The sequence below is a fragment of the Armigeres subalbatus genome, chromosome 2, assembly GCF_024139115.2.
Source record: "Armigeres subalbatus isolate Guangzhou_Male chromosome 2, GZ_Asu_2, whole genome shotgun sequence".
Lineage (NCBI taxonomy): Eukaryota > Metazoa > Arthropoda > Insecta > Diptera > Culicidae > Armigeres > Armigeres subalbatus.
Genome location: NC_085140.1, coordinates 369972554 through 369990814, shown reverse-complemented (window position 1 = coordinate 369990814; position 18261 = coordinate 369972554). Strand labels below are relative to the sequence as shown.

The 18261-nt window shown below is 37.8% G+C and overlaps 1 protein-coding gene across 7 annotated transcripts in view; it reads left to right on the top strand.

Moving 5' to 3' along the window:
* LOC134213061 (uncharacterized) overlaps window positions 1–18261 on the top strand; it is a 126449-nt gene that overhangs the window by 34367 nt on the left and 73821 nt on the right. For all 7 annotated transcript variants that reach the window (XM_062691587.1, XM_062691593.1, XM_062691588.1 and 4 more), the window contains exon 3: window positions 10472–10545. In XM_062691587.1, coding sequence (XP_062547571.1) covers window positions 10472–10545 — 74 coding nt within the window. The remainder of the gene's footprint in view (window positions 1–10471; window positions 10546–18261) is intronic.

Here is an 18261-nt window from a genome sequence, read left to right as displayed (position 1 = left end):
CGATGAATAAAATAAAGAAAGCAACGCTTATTTCGTAAGCTCTTAGAAGAATAAAATTTATGAAAGCATGAAAAGGATTAAAAATTAAGCTAAAAACATTTTTCATTTTTATCCGTGTAATGCATTATCAGATGTGTAACATAAGATTATTTTCAGTTCAAACCGCCAGTTTGACAACGCGTTTCTCGACTATAAACAAGGCGACGAAGAAAATATATTTCAAACGCTGTAAAGTTTGACAAAACAGATTATTTGAACGCCTTCTGGTAGTTATTTTTCAATTATTTTTCACTTGAGCAATAAACATTGCTTTTATTTAGTGCGCAGTGAGAAATTTATGTGAAAAAGTGCGGTGAAAATCAGTGAATTACGTTGATTTTGGTGACGGTGTTGCGCGTCTTCTACAGCAGTGAACGAACTGGATTTTCCTTCGTCGCACGGATAACGTAGGAAATTGTGAAAAAGTCACTGCCGAAAAGTTAAATTTATCTGTATTTCAAGTAAGTAACACCGGAATGTAATTTAAATGAATGCAGATCGTAGTGTACACTTTTTTCTATCTCGCCAGATGGTTGGTTCATTATTTTAGTTTACGATTCGCGAGTATTTAGTGATTTAGAATTTGATATGACGAATGCTAGCGCCATGGACGAATTAGCGCATAACCCTAGGTTAAATTATGCCTTCTCTATAATCTACCAACTTGAAGACAGGGCAGAGCTACTCGGTGAAATAAAAATCTGATGCTGCCCGTTAGACAAAATCTTCAAGCTCTATAAATTCCAAACCAGGAAATTTATTTCTATATTTTGTTTATATGAAGCTTTGAAATGTCTTGACGTCATAAGACGAGTTAGTATTATCTCATGCAATATATGATATTGCTTTATCGTAAATTCACAGTTACGTATTTCGATTTAACTTACTGTCTTCATAGTCTCATACTTCGCTCAAATGACGCAAAACGCAAAATACGTATCTGAAATTCTGCATAGGTTTTATCAAGTAGTGGAATTAAATGAAACAGTATTGAATCGTTTTATGACATTTCAATTCACCAATTTTAGTAATGAATTGATGATATTATCTTCGCAATGGTGTTTTCACAGCTATATGAACCAAAAGTGTGTGGCCGTCAAAAATGATTCAGACTTTTCCTCATGCGCTCCTCATCGTGTAAAACTTTCACCTCCTTTTCCGCCTTTGGAAGTAAATGTTAACAAATTACTAGCTCACTGATCAAGCTTCAGAAAAGAGGAAATAGCAGGCAAAACTGATTCTCGTATACCATTTAAAAACACATTCGCTAATCTGTTGGCGATAATTGGCACGCAGCGGTGTGGCATCGGTGTTATATTTTGCTCAAAGCTATATGCCATCACAATTTGTATCCGTTGCAAACAAATGGACCCCACAATGCAGAGGTTGGTCGTTTCCGATCAAAGCGAGCACCCGCTGCTGCCCGTCTAAGCTCTTTTGGCGCAGTTTTAAAAATAGAATCGCTGAAACTAATAAATTAAGCCTGACAATTGAAATGAGTACGGAAGAGCAGTAGTTCCCTTTCTTTTCAATTATTTGAGATTTAACACAATTCAATTCAAAGTATATTGTGATCGAAAATCTCGGATAATGCAAACTCTTCGATGCTTGTTTTATTTGTAGGTCTATTACAGATTTTGGGATTCTTTTCGGAAATCAAATGTTCTTGTTGTGGGTGATTTTGAATAAAATAAGTAGATTAAATGAATACAACTTTCGATTCAGTAGGAGGAAACAAGCTTTACTTTCTTATGAGGGGTCCACAAGTGACTTGGAATATCTCCATCCTGGTCGATTGCTCGCTATTGCCCCTCTCGCCAGTTGGATTATGGTCGATTTCTTTTTTTAGGAGGCCACGCCGCTATGAGGCCTTTTGTTCTGCCTAAACTGCGATGGCCTGGCCGATGGTGGTCCAAACTTCAATCCAAAGTAGAAGAAGATTCGCGCAGAGTTAACAAATGCAAAATAGTTCACGATATGCAAACTCTAGCTATGTGAAACCACATAAATACTTATTATGTTATGAATTCTTAGCGCAGTCAATTCATCGATTAGCATTCAAATGAATTCTTTATTTATCATGTAGGCTAGATGTACCAGTTGTGGCTATAGCATCAGTTGTCGCACTAGTGCTTTTTATGCCAGATGGCCAATCAAATCACCACAAACCAAGTTCATATCGATAAAGTAATTGTAAAAATTGATTTTGCTTAATTTTTGACGTCCTTTGCACCAGTTGTCGCATTAGTGGTCCCAATATGGCCTGTTCCATGAGAAAACAATGGGATTTGCCAAATAAGGAGCCAAAATTAAGAATAGTGCCACAACTGGTGCTGCGTATCTGATTATACAAATGTTTCACGCACAATCACAAGGGACATATTTCAAATCGCGTATGAAACATTTCTTTAAGCAGATACGCAGCAACCTACGCCGTTTAGTGAATACTCCTATTATATTGTTCCTGAGTTCCGTAATAGAAGTAATAATAATAACCATATTGGAGCAGAGTTCGCTTGATTACAATACTTTGATGCTCTTTCATGGAATGAAAATCCAGATGAAAATTTGGCGAATTTCCATTCATTGTTTATGTTTCCTAGCAACTAGCCTAGAGAGCTAACTACGTAGACCAAATTTTCACATTTTCAAACACCTCCCCTCTAGTAGATTTTCGTAGACTTTTCCGAACAACTTCCCTACCCCGCTCCTAGAAGCCTAAGTAGACTTTTCAAAATTATTACAAAATATCATGTCATTGGAGAAATCATCAACGTTCTAAGTGAATCACTTATTATTTTATTCCATTCTAGCATGTAAACTTTACAATAAAATTCAAATGTCTAACATAACAAAATCAAACGAAAAAAAAAATCATTAAAACAAAATTCAATTTAAAACGAAAACAAATTTAATCCTCTATCCACAGCTGAACCAAATCTCAAAGCCGATTAATTGAATTTCCATTGCATTCTATTCCTGCTAGACATGTGCGCCACCGACGCTTTTACATCGGCGCGCCACTGCTTAATATGTCACGCAGCTGACCTATAGTTCTCCACACCGGTAATTTTTTTTTTGAAAATCGATAAATATCAAGTCTAAGTTCCGAAGAGTTTTGGTAGACATTTTGTAGAATTTCACGACTGATAACCTTTAAAACTCCCCGTTAATACTCCAAAATGCTCTGCGTAAAGATTCCGATGCTTTTCGTGAAAATTCTATGCAATTTTCCGTTGAATAATCACCCCTAGGAATCGCAAGAATTTCCTTCTTCCCGTAAAAAATCCGAGTAAACTTCCGTGAAAATTTAGACAAAAACCCAGAAGACAGATTCTTGGGTATCCCAAAAAGCTTTCTTTCAAAATTCCAAACTATTTTCCGTTGAAGTACGACTGAAAATAAAAAGATATTCTAGTATACTAGTATACTCCCCCTTAATAAATAAAAATTTTGATTTATTTATGGAAAATTTTTCTTTTATAATTGCAATGCTTTTAAAAGTGCTAATTTTTTATTGGTTTTGTGGAAAATTCTTGATTGTTTATGGAAGTTATGCTTCATTTGAAGAAATTTTATTTTTATTTATTGTTCATACCCTGATTTCTTTATTGACAATTTCCTATTTTTTATGGAAAATTTCTAATTCTTCATGGAAATTTTATTTTGCTGCCGTATTTGAATATACAACCCGCATCTTCGCCAAACAGACTGCAAATCGACAAATTCTATTATATTACTCTATGAACTAAACTACTGTAAACTATTTATAACTTTAGAAAATAAAGTCGCCTCTCCACATCTCGATATTGAAAGCAATGATGGTATCGATCATTTAGTAATCTGCCTTCGATCATTTAGTAGTTTTTCAATAACTCATTCCAGAGGCTAAATTTCAAAATGTGTTGTATGGTGGACTTCATGTGCGAAGGTTTATCTACAACTCTGCTAACAGTTCGTTGTTTGAATTTCATTAATAACGGGGCTATAACGCTAGTAGCAGTAACTTAGACTAAATGATTGCATATTTTGTAATCATTTAGTATAAGTATAACAACTAACACCGTAACTCCTTTAGCAGTGGAATTCGAACACAGACCTGTTAAGGAGAGTTGTAGTAAAACCTTTGCACAAAAAGTCCACCATACAACACATGTTGAAATTTAGCCTCTGGAATGAGTTATTGAAAAACTACTAAATGATCGAAGGCAGATTACTAAATGATCGATAACATCCTTGATTGAAAGGACTATCGAGATAGGAAAAGATCGAGGAATGGAAGGAAAATTGAAATGGCACACCTATGATAACTTTTTATATAACATTTTAGGCAAACTTTGTGTTATTTGGTAGTCCAAAAAGTCGCAAATGCATTGCCTGTGAGTAGTCATATAAAAATATTACTGAGAACACGTAATAAAGCTTTTTTGAAAAGTCGTAAAAAAATGGATTTCAAAAAGTGCCTGGGCAATATGACCTTAGCCAGAGATGTTTCATTGCCCTTCAATATTATTTTTTCTATCCCAAAATAAAAAGGTTACAAATCCTTATGAGCTTGACATTAAAAATCCAACATAAGTCCATTTAAGCAGGTGGTAATTACATTTCAATATTTTCCATATACAGGCATACCTCGATTATATGGACTTTTTCGATGCAAAAAAGTCCATATACCGTCGTCGGGGGTGACAATGGGTCAAATGGGGGTGAGAATGGGTCACTGTTTCAACTACTTAGAATGCTTGTAGAGTGGATTGAATGTATCTGAGGGCAAGAAGACTAAAATATAAGACACCTTTTTGAACGATTTTGCTTTACGACCTCCAAGCTGCGGTGAGAGCGATGACCCATTCTCACCCCCCAGACCCATTGTCAACCCCGATGGCATCGAGTTTTCCATATAATCGAAGCGAAAAAAAATCTCAAAATGTTTTTTAAACTATGAAAATAGTTTTAATACAATAAAAGAAAATATCTATTTATTGCCTTACAGTGTAATCCGCATGTTTAGGCCCATTTTATGATGATTCAGAAAATTTTGATTTTTTTATGAGATCGTAACCGTTTTAAGTTGCTAGTTTGCAAGTTCTAAGATTAAGATAGTAATAAGACTTTTTTTTAACCAGTTCATTGATTTGGTAGGCTCAGTCGTGTGTGACAATTTGCGTAATACTTTTCGTACAGCGCCGAAATTCAAATTATGATTGTTCACCATAACTAAGCAAACGATCTATCTACCATTATTTCAGCCCCATACGCGTTATGGTTCTTTCATCTCGTGCTCTTGAAAAAAATATTGGTAAAGCACGTGGTTTACAAAATGGCCGATTTCTGGCTTTATTGTATAATCACCTTAATGTGGACACAAAATTACACTTGTTTAAAAATTCTAAATACAGTGTACGGAGAGCTATATGTTCGCTTCAAAAACAAACTTTATATGGAAGCACATATTCGTTTTGATCGCAGCAAATTGAATTCGACGGAGATTTTTTCCCATTGTCTCCTATTGGAAATTGGCCGGATCGAACTATGGTCTCTGATGTTATGACCTAAATACTTATGCAAAAACACCTATAAACAATCACACTTGTCTAACACTTTTAAACCGATCCGCTTGCAACAAGTTGCGGTTGATGGGGATTCTTACAATTATTTTAAATGCATGTAAATATGGATTCTCCATCCCCTATCAGTGACATTTTTTACCAGTGTCAATTGCATTCACACCTTCAAAGTGGATATCAAGGTTTATATTTTGGACTATGTACCTGGGTCAGTGGCGTAGCCACGGGGGTGGTTTTGGGGTTAACCCCCCCCCCCCCGAGGACAAAATTTTTAGAAGAAATATTTTTTTCGGATAAAAAATGTTCAGAAAGCCCCTCCCAGACCAATTTTCGGGCTACGCAACTGACCTGGGTGCTTTTGTTATTGGCAGTCAATTTCTAACTGAGCAACGGAATGAAGAGCTGGACACCGTTACCAGAAGTCACGGTTATAATGATTGGAAAATCTAGCTGAGCATATTCTTGATTATATTGTCGCAATTGAATCCTTCCTATCAATGTAAATTTATCATTAAATTCAAATAATTCTTGCTGCCTGCACCATTGGTAATTTTCTTTAAACAGCAATTCATTTAAGAACTGCTAACTTCGTTCCCGATATTCAATTTCTCTGCCTGCCTTTAAGCATCAGTATAATCCGCAAGCTTTGTGCTGAACGAACATAAATACCGGAATATTGAATAACTTTTTTGAAAGTCTTCTTGTAGATTTTCGCGGCACTGACAGTGGGGGAAAATAGTAATCTCTCACCAGGCCTTTTTTCTTTCCCGCAAAATAATTTCTCGTGAGTGAGCATTACGATCGCTGGTAGCAGTCATTAAAAAAACTCTTTCAGTTTCCTGGGCATACTGCTAAAAAAATCAGTCTCAGTGGTTCAGATTTACTGGATGGTAGGGTAAGGGAGGTATTTTGGACCACCAGTTCGACGGCTCATATTTTGGACCACTGAGTGCAAATTCCTCTTGGTGGTCCAAAATAAGAGCCCTCATAAGGGTGGTCCAAAATACATCCTTTACCCTAATGCGTCATCCGTTTTTCTACACTCAATTCAACGCACCAATGCAGAAAAAGGTTGGAAGTAAAGGTTTAAAAGCTAAATACGGCAATCTCATTTCATCACTTGCTTTCCATACTGTCAGACTGACAAGCCGGTTCACGTTTTCTTTTATCAGAGATCACCTAAAATACGTGTTATCTTTCCCTACAGATTGGTAAGGACGTGGCCGTGGCTTTTGTTGATGAATGAAATACACAATTACAATGAAAGTTGCAATGTAAAAATGGTGAATCAATCTTAGCAGCGGACCATATGATTTAGTATGCGCTTTCATATATAGCTTCGAAAACATGCCATACTGGCCCTAATTTGCCCCAGTGTACCTTAATAAATATAGAATCAATGTAAAATATGACGTGGAATATTCAACAGCTTTTCAAACTCCCAAAACACGAAAAAAATTGAGCTGAACAAAAAATGTCCATATAATCGAGGTAAAAAGTCCATATAATCGAGGGTCCATATAATCGAAGTTTCTTGTTATTCGATTTGCGTTTTTGACACTCAGCTCTTATTCATTAAGTTTTATTTTGTTCTTGCTTGTTTGTTGCCAGTTGAGCTGAGTTAGTTGCGACCATTTCCAGGGGCTCGTACCAGAGCTTCTTGGTGTGGGTGAGAGCGGCGGGTAAAAAAATAAATGGGAAAAGTTATTTTGTTGCCCAACTGAGTGTTCCAGTGCAAGTTTTGCGAACAATATGCTAGCATCGCTCCAGAATATTGAGCAAACATGAAAAGTTACATCAAAACTGTCACTTTTTGTATTTTGCTATTATTTTCATCATGTAATACAAAAATACTTCCACATTCACATAGTATGATGGTTTTACAAATATTTAAAGGTACCAACTGATTTTTACCCTTAGTTAGTTACAGTTTTCTAGAAATCTTGGGCCAGGTGGGGCGCATTATACCGTTTTACCCTATACTCATTTATATACTAGCTGTATGTTGTTATGAAAAACGATAACAAAACGAATGTCATTCTTTATTGCTGATGTGTTTGTTATTGTCCAATGATGGTCTAGTAGACCTAAAATTTGAACATATCGACATAAGGAGAGCGAATCCTGAACAAAATATGATCAGAACACATCGAGATATCAAGATAGGGAGCAATGTTGCCACAGGTACAGATTTATCTGGAAAGGTACAGGTTTTTTGACAATTTTTGGTACAGATTACAGATTTTTACCAAAAACTTCAGATTGGTGCAGATATTTGGCAAACCAAACCTCTGGTAAAAAAAATCCATTTCAACTTTATTCGAATAGTTCATCTTATTATGAAACAAATATTTAAGGACACTCCTCACAGAATCCTAGTTTCAAAGTGCTCGCGTTTTCTGGGGCACACCACTCGATACGGAGGCGGCGTACAACTGTCAATTTTGATGGTCTTGTTGTGTAGGGGTTATCACGCCTATCTAGAGAGTAGGAGGTTGAGGGTTCGAGTCCCTCCAAGACACGTGGATTCTTTTTCGCAAACTTCATATCAATTTGTCCATTTCGAAACATATGCTGTGCATATGCACAGCCAAGATATTTAACAAAAAAATGGTTTTCGTACGGCCGAGTTGCCGAATAATATGCAATTAATTGTTTGATGATCTAGCTTTGCTGCGTCGCAGCATGCGTGAAATAATAAAAATGACAATTGTGCGTTGCTTCCGTATCGAGTGGTGTGCGCCCGAAAACGCGAGCACTTTGAAACTTGGATTCTGTGAATCAAAACGACGAGCTCTTATTCTATTTAATTTTATTGTATCAATAAAATCGTTTGATATGCTCTCCGAGCATCTCTATATCCTCATAGTTGCGAGTTATTTTTAAAAATATATATATTTATATTCTCTATGAAGCCTAAGATTAATTGAATACATTCTTGCAAATCACATAATTCTTCCGTTAGTTAAATCGTGACGAAGAAAATGACAACTCGTTTTCATTTATTTGAACACCTAAGTCCTAAGTTTCGATTATCCATAATTCCATCCAGATTCTGCCTAGCTGTTTTTATTTGAGAAGGTTCCCTATGATAAGTACACAAACTAATTTATGAACTAATTTTTGGAATTATTACCACACGAAACACATCAAAGAAGAATCTAGAAAAACATCGCTTATATTGCAATTATTCCAGATATTCAAATCTATATCTATTTGATGGGGATGGTGATCAGAAACGGATGTAAAATTGGTTGGAATTTTCGGAAAATTCGGTTATCTGGGAAAAACTTATTATTCTGATTTACAAATAGTCGAGTCCGGCCTGTACAATATTCTACTTATTTAACCGTCGAGGTTTTAGCTCAAAATATGGAAATTCTGCTTCATGCTTCATACATTATCAAAAATTAAATACGTCCCTTGCTATTGCCGCGGATATTGTAGGAGTCCCAGATATCCGGTTCACGCTTTAGTTTGCAACGGTGACTCTTCTTGACCTTCTCTTCCCTAAGTAGTCAGTGCAAATAAGTGCGTTCTTGTGATGTTTTGCTGTACCTGTTATGAACAGCTAGTACATCCCAAACGCTTGCACGTTCTGAAGACACCTTTCTTGCTTCAGAAGTGAATCCTTTTTGCAGTACTAGTCTTCATAACAAATAGGGCGCCATTACAGAGCATGAGATTTGATCAAATTATTCGTACTACTATTTGACCAACGCTCCCAGCTGGGTGAGGAGTAAAGGATGACACACACAGCCACACTGATCATAAAGAATTTATATGCAAACATTCAAGAAAATCAAAAAATTAAAATTGAAATCTTGAAAATAAGTCCTGATTTTTAGGAGAACTTCTCTATTACGGAAAGGAATAATGCTAGTAGGATGAGGAAAATTATTGAGCTGTGTGTCAAACCTTTTTCAGAAATATCAGTCCACGTGTCTCCGCTTTCCCTTTTTCTAAACATCAAATGAGCTAAAAAGCTTTCATGACAGTTTTTATGTTCAGACCAATAATTCCTTTAAAGAAACACTATGAACGTGATTCAAAGTGATTTATGTGAATCAAATCCCATTATGCTTCCGCAGGCTAAGAACCACTAGCAAAACTGTATCCCAGCTCTAAGCGAATTTATAACCAATCAGTTATTTATGTCGATTGTTATGGATCGATAATAATAATGAATACGCCGGAAAGGAACCGAATAAAACTTCCTCGACAACTTTTGGCACTCGAGGGCCCCCCACGGTGCAAAATTCTCACGATGGAGGGGGTCTCTACGTTTTCACTAATATGCAAACAGATGGCACACTTTGTACCGACTTGGAGTGTGCGACTTGTGAATGATTTTATTTTATTCAATTTTCACCGCTCCACTATGGTAGGAGCATTTCGATCTGCTTTCGACAGTCGGAGCAGCGTAGAAGGTAGAAGTGGTTAGCTACACAGCAAAAGAAATTATTTCTACTATAAAGCATTAATACAAATACATTAACATTTAAGACTCAATTTAATAAGCTAGAGTTTTACAAGATGGTGTTATTCAAATCGGTTTCGATTTGTAACAAACGCAAGCTTAATTGAATTACATGAAAATGACCAACTTTTTTCAACTGTGTTTTGCTGGTTGATGTGGCCGGTTGAATATATGCAGCGCAGTGAGATGAAGATGATGACCGTGAGAAATTTTCTAACAGTAAAGCAACACTTGACGGCAAGGTCATTTTCATCCTACGCAAGACCTAATTTCTATCTTTTATGAAAGTGCTTTTGCATCTTGCTAACAATTACAAAGTGACAGACAACTATTTAAACCCTCCACTAATGATGTCTTTCTCTTTTTTCTTCTGCTATTGTTTCAGGAATATGGCTAGTGTTACTTAGTGTCGAAACCAGCCAGTGTGACAATGCTGAACCCAGAGCATTAGATTTATCAGTAAGTATTCACCTCAGCGGCGATCACGGTGTTAACTAACTTTAAGCTTTAACACTAATTACATCAGGGTTGTTCCTGGGGTTTCAATCGCAACTTTTTTTTTTCGTCGGCATCCCAGATTTTTACATCGAAATAAATTTAAAGGTATCGGCAGGTATTCCCGGCAGGCTTTTGCGCTTCGGCTCTAGAATCACAATTCCATCTTTAAGTTCAATTCAATCTAGCTACATCGTAAATACTCGAGTGAGCACACACGAGAACGGAGGTGCACTGACAAAATAATGTTTCCATCTTCAGTTTTTGAGCCTGTGTCGGGAAGTGGACTCTGCCTGGAATACCATCCGTAACCATACTTGCATATGTTTGAAATTTCACAGATTCTATGAAATCAGAAATCTGCGAAAGTTTGTCCAGTGTTTTGTTGCCAATTATCTATTTTATAACGGCTAACGTAGTATCCAATCGTTTCTGGAATAAGGCAACAATATGTTCTGTTCGCGGAATAGAATAGAAGTGATCTGTAGAGAATTTGAAGCTGGTGAGCTTCATGTCACTTGTATGTATAAGACAGAAGTCGACACATCGGACACTCGTTTGTGACTTACTTATTTGTAAAATCAGACACCCTTTTGCCAAAATTCGGAAGTAATCAGTTCCATTTATACTCACCTACCGACTTTGTTCGCACGCAACCCGGTAATTAATGCAGTTAACCAAACAGAAAGCAGGTCTGGCCTAACACCTGCCCCCCAAGTTCAAGATTGCAATTATATTTCCGTTGGTGTGTTGCAGTTCGCTGAACAATCTTGAACGATGGTGGTGGTTTGGCGATCAAGATGTTGACGATCGTAATGAACTGTAGCAGGTTTACGATGGTATATCATTGCTTGCTTTTTCCGTTTTTTCGCGATGCTTTTGACCGCCCCTTGCGACAAGATTAATGGTTATTATGAAAATTTCACTTTCTGTTTAGGTTTCTTTACCATCAACATTTACTCGGCTGTATAGTCGTTCAAAGAGAGTGAGTGCCTAGCTGGGCAGGAATACTTATAACTGAAGCACACTCATTCATGCTCATAGCAGCAATTGCACGTTGACGATGAGGATGCTAATCAGTCATCAAAATGCTAAAGGGTAGGTAACTATTGGATAATTTTGGTTTTACCCGGAAACAAGTTCAGATGGTCAGCAAGTTCAGGTGAGGTGAGGTCAGTGCTCATCACAGAGACAATTCAATCGTATGGTTGCTGCCTTTTGAATAAAAATATCGGATTCAGATTAACGTTGGAAATTCATTTTAACACGTAAAAGAATAACATACAGAAGTCAGATTGCTTGGCAAAAACAATTGACTTTTAGTTGAGACAGAACATATTCTTTGTAGAGTAACGATACCAATAGTGGAAGTATTAGTAGATCCACAAAAGATTTTTGCCTTTCTCGTATACAAAGTATACGTAAAGGCTATATGTTCGCTCCAAAAACGAACTTTTTATAGGAGGCCCGGAGACCCATAGTGTTAAATACCGATCGACTCAGCTCGACGAATTGGAGTGATGTCTGTGTGTGTGTATGTGTGTGTATGTGTGTGTGTGCGCAAAAAGTCTAGCTCACTTTTTGGGCGCTTATCCTCAACCGATTTGCTCGCAACAAGTTGCATTCGACGCAGAATCCTGTCCCATTGTTTCCTATTGGAAATTGACCCGATCGGACTATGGGCTTAGAAGTTATGGCCAAAATACTTTTTTTCATAAAAAATCACATTAAAAAGTCTATCTCACTTTTTGGGCACTTATTCTCAACCGGTTTGCTCGCAACAAATTGCATTCGACGCAGAATCCTGTCCCATTGTTTCCTATTTAAAACTGACCCGATCGGACTATGGGCTTAGAAGTTATGGCCAAAATACTTTTTTCCATATAAAAGCACATTAAAAAGTCTAGCTCACTTTTTGGGAACTTATTCTCAACCGATTTGCTCGCAACAAGATGCAATCGACGCAGAATTCTGTCTCATTGTTTCCTATTGAAAACTGACCCGATCGGACTATGGGCTTAGAAGTTATGGCCAAAATACTTTTTTTCATTTAAAAGCACATTAAAAAGTCTAGCTCACTTTTTGGGCACTTATTCCCAACCGATGTACTCGCAACAAATTGCATTCGACGCAGAATCCTGTCCCATTGTTTCCTATTTAAAACTGACCCGATCGGACTATGGGCTTAGAAGTTATGGCCAAAATACTTTTTTCCATATAAAAGTACATTAAAAAGTCTAGCTCACATTTTGGGCACTTATTCTCAACCGATGTACTCGCAACAAGTTGCATTCGACGCAGAATCCTGTCCCATTGTTTCCTATTTAAAACTGACCCGATCGGACTATGGGCTTAGAAGTTATGGCCAAAATACTATTTTTCATATACAGTCAAACCTCCATGAGTCAATATTGAAGGGACCATCGACTCATAGAAATATCGAGATGTGGAACATAAATCCTTTGCAAGCTTTTTGAAGGGACCATCATAGTAACCAAGAAAATATTTTAATATGAAATAATTTGCCTCCATGAGTCGATATCGAGTCATAGAACATCGACTCATAGAGGTTTGACTGTAAAAGCACATTAAAAAGTCTATCTCACTTTTTGGAAACTTATTCTCAACCGATTTGCTCGCAACAAGATGCAATCGACGCAGAATTCTGTCCCATTGTTTCCTATTTAAAACTGACCCGATCGGACTATGGGCTTAGAAGTTATGGCCAAAATACTTTTTTCCATATAAAAGCACATTAAAAAGTCTAGCTCACATTTTGGGCACTTATTCTCAACCGATGTACTCGCAACAAGTTGCATTCGACGCAGAATCCTGTCCCATTGTTTCCTCTTGAAAATTGACCCGATCGGACTATGGGCTTAGAAGTTATGACCAAAATTCTTTTTGCCTTTCTTGTATACAAAGTATACTTAAAGGCTATATGGTCGCTCCAAAAACGAGCTTTTTATAGGAGGCCCGTAGACTCATAGTGTTATATACCGATCGACTCAGCTCGACGAAATAAAGTGATGTCTGTGTGTGTATATGTGTGCGCAAAATAATCTTACTGATTTTTCAGGCACTTATCCTTAACCATTTCATTTCTTAGGCATTTATCCTCAACCGATTTGCTCGCAACAAGTTGCATTTGACGCGGAATCTTGTCCCATTGTTTCGTATCGAAAACCGGCCCAGTCGGACTATGGGCTTCGGAGTTATGGCCAGTTTTTACAAGAAAAAATCTTTTTCTCTATTTAGGCACTTACTCTCGGCCGATTTACTCGCAACATTCGACGCAGAATCATGTCCCATTGTTTCCTATTAAAAATTGGCCGGATCAGTCTATGGGCTCAGAAGTTATGGCAAAAATACTTTTTTTTTATACCAAAAGTGCGAAGAAATTACTCTCTCACAAGAAACGAGAAAGGCACTATCACCGCTAGGTGGATTAATCTGGGTTTTTTAATTGATATTATTATGGGAAATTTACAGCTTTAATATCTTAGGGGCCCCATACACGCTCCGACGTGTTGTACAACTTTGACTCCACCCCCAGGAAATTTGGTTTGGTCGGAGTAAAGTCGGACCGTCTGTGGGCAAGTTGTACGACTGTTTGACAGTACAACTTGCCCACAGACGGTCCGACTTTACTCCGACCGAACCAAATTTCCTGGGGGTGGAGTCAAAGTTGTATAACACGTCGGAGCGTGTATGGGGCCCCTTAGCCAATGGATAAACTAATAAACTTGCTAACAATTGCTTGCACCACTATAGTACACTGTTCCTTTAGCGGCGGTAAAAAATAATGTTGGTTCCCATAGTGGTGCTATCCATTGGTTTCTTGAGACTGAGACTCGCCACTATTGGTACAGTTGCACCAGTTACAGACTCATATGTAAGGCAACTGCTGCTATGGGTTACAATTTAGAACACTTTGCTATGGACAGTACTGTTCTCACTTGACAAAAATTTTGATTAGAATTTCTTTTTCTGACTTTATGATGACGGCACTCTTTTTTATGTGATCCAAGAAGAGGAGTCCTCTTTCAATATACGATTGATTGGGAAAAGCTTTAGAGGCTTGAGGTTCCCCGCCTTCAGCTTATTAATGATGTTTACCGAATTTATTGCGAAGTGCTACAAAAGATTACCTGATGCATCGTTAGTATACAAAACTCATACTTCTGAACTAGCTGATACTGACATGAGACAGTTGTCTACGGTAGAGAATTTCATGCTAGTTATGCAAAGCTTGAAAACCGGGTGTATTTATTTCCCTGCCAACTAATTGCAAAGGGTAGCGACTTCCCTGATGTACTGTTGCCAGTAGCATTATGTTAACATTACCAGCAATGTTGTTCCGCCACCGCCTGCTGCTCGGACGAATATTTGTGCGCTATACGCATGCAAGGAAATTGAGCACAATCGCGTCGCGACGACAAAGTTGCACATTTTTTTCTATAGATTAAATGGTACAAAACTTACTCATCAGTAAAATTCTAACAAGTTGGCAAAATACATCCCAGTCCTTATACTGTTACAGGCCAAAATTTGATCGAAGTGCGAAAAAAAAAATATCATCTTTGTTTAGGGTGAGCCTGTCATTGTGTTATTGAATACAAAATTTCACAAGACAGAAGACGTAATCATTAAATTGCTAAACCGTTATATATTACAGTTTAAAATTGTTCGTACAAAGTAGCAGACATTTTGCCCGCAGTAGCAACCGCTGGCTCACATCGCTGGCTCATATGCGTTGTAATAGCATACTGACCGCTGTCATGCCCATTCCCTAATTGCTATTGAACTGAATTTGGAAAGCTAGCATCGTCATATTCGGCAGAAGGTGAGGGTTAGAGAGTCTTAAGCGATCATTTACTATCTTTATCAGATTATCTGCCAAAATCCCACAATCTGCCAAAATTTGGAATTCAACTAACATTGTTAATGACAAACTTGGGTGGTACGGAGTTTCAAAATTTGGTTACAGAACTTCTGAAGTAATTCACGAAAGGGCTATCGAATAAATTTCTTCAGATATTTCAGAGTCCTAGAAGTATATGGCATATTTTTTGCATGAACGAATGTTTTTCACTATTCCTGTTATAATCTCTAGAATAATGTACTGAGCTAGTTGCACATAATTAGCAATTCTTGGAATGGGCATGTTTGAAAGGAACTTCGAAGGAGAATCTGATAGAATTTTTGAGTGATCCCTGAAGAATTCTGTAGAGTTCATTGGCAGTAATTTTGAAGTTTTTCCATATTCTAGTACTTCTTAAATGATTATGATTCTTGTGTATAAATAAGAATGCTTGTTGTGCAGGTTAATATACCAGAAACTTCAACCGTAGCATACATGTTTATAGATATAACTTACTACTATACTTGACGTTGCTTGATATCTAATACCAAGTTCTGCATCTCCTCTTCACGATACATACATAAAACACCGAAAAGCATGACGTTATTCGTTGAAATTAATAGTACATTCGCTTTCCATAGCATATCCAATGTATGCAATCAAATCTTAGGACTATAAGGTAGGTTCTCCCGATGGAATTTCATAGCAAAATGTTCACACTGTGCTGTATTAATGCAAACATGGCTGGAGGGTCCACTATTGGTTGGATGTTCACTATTGGGCACTTTACCATATAAGTCTGCTCTGTTGCTTTTCAATCTTCTCCAGAATTTCGGTTTCGTTGAAATTTAAATTATGACCTTCCTCCAGATGATCTTGTGTAAGACCCGTTTTGCCTCCTTTTTCTTTATGTTGTTCTGGTGTTTGTCTTGTTTCCCTCCAACATGCCCACTTGTTCCACGTAGATTTTCCCATCGTCTGTACCGCACGGAATGCCATACACGACGTTTTCGGTTTTTCCTTTGAGGAAAGGACTCCTCAGCCTGGTGAATACAGTGTCCTTGATTTTGTTTCGTGGTTAGAATTAGCTAGAATTATGTTATTTTTGTTGAGTATTTTTACGAGTTTTTCACTCAAGCACGGTATGTAGTGTAAAATAATCGAATCAGAGTGTAAAATAATCGAAACTATTTGGTGAAGCCATAGCCACATTCATAGTCGGCTCTGGACTGTCAATATTCGGTTGAATATTGGTCATTGAATATTTTTGCACTTTCCATTTCCACAAATAAAATACCAAAAATTAATATGCAACATACTTTAGGCATATCAATACCAAACGAATAATGATTAGTGATGCGTTTGGTATTATAATAACAAAGTATGCTATGCCTAAAGTATTGTGTATATTCATTTTTGGTATTATTCGATCCTGGGCCAATCGCTTCCAGTCGCCCTGAACGTTGAGCGCCCCCAGGTCCTCTTCAACTGCAAAAAACCATCGTGTACGCGGCCTTCCACGAAGCCCTCACCTTTCGGGTCCCCTGCTGAATATTATTATCGCTTGACGCTCTTCCGGCATATGAACAACGTGTCCAGCCCACCGTAGTCTGCCGTGTTGTATAAGCTTAACAATATCCAGCCCTACATGTACCCAGGTACAATTCGTGATTCATGCGACGCCGCCAGATACCGTTCTCCTTTTTACCGCAGAGTATTGTCCGCAGCACCTTACGCTCAAACACTCCGAATGCTCTCCGATTAGCCTCTCTTAACGTCCATGTTTCATGGCCTATAATGCCACCGGAAGAATCAGAGTAGTATACAGCTCGAATTTTGTCTTCGTTTGAAGACTACGGCACTTAATCAATACGCCTTTTCACCTTGCGGGTAACATCATCATCGCACGTCACTAATGTTCCAAGATACACAAATTGTTCTAGGGGAAATGTACCGGTTTTGGCCATATATTCGGCATATTTTCCAAAAAGTATCGATCAGTTTCAACAGCAAAGAAAGATAAGGGATATATCTCCTGTTAGAGCTAATAAAACCCTCAAAAATTGCTTTACTTTTTGAGTTATGCGAGAAACTAGCCAAATTAGGAACATGGCCAAAACTGGTACAGTTACCCTACCACTTCAAATTTTTCACCATCCAGCACCATTTCACTACCTGTTCATACCGCATTTATAAACTACCGTTCATTGATGTAAGCCCTAGAAAAATATCTATTAAACCAACATGTAACTGTTTTCATTATTTCCATACGAAAATAGCTTTAGGAATTTCTTTCAGCTTGCCAGTCTGTAAAAAGAGCATAAACGAGTTTGCCTTTACATCCGACGGTTTCGGTTTTATATTAAACCTTTTCAAAAGAAGAGAGGCTCGCTGTTTTGTTAAGACATGAACATGTTCCATATACGTTCGCCTGATTAAACAAAATGGCGAACGTATATGGAACATATGCATTTTTTTTTCTTCCTAAACAATGGAGGGGGAATCTGCTCAACAGACATCCTGGGTTGACCAGGAAGTGCTGGGTTAGGGGCCACCTCCAATGAGGGAGGCAGGACTGCATCCCCGACCAGCTAAACCGTTTCCATTGCCGCCAAGCCCATCGTCCCTTCGGTACAACCAGAAAGTAATGCTTCAAAGGGGGGCCAGTGCATAACGCACCCTCGAGGTTAGCTGCGTGTCCTTGCAGCATCGAACATCGTGACTCGCTTTTTTAGAAGAACACCATGGTATCATGCCAGCGCATTGCCGGCTTTCCAGGTGGCCTTACCACGCCCTATGTCCTCGGAAGGTGGGCA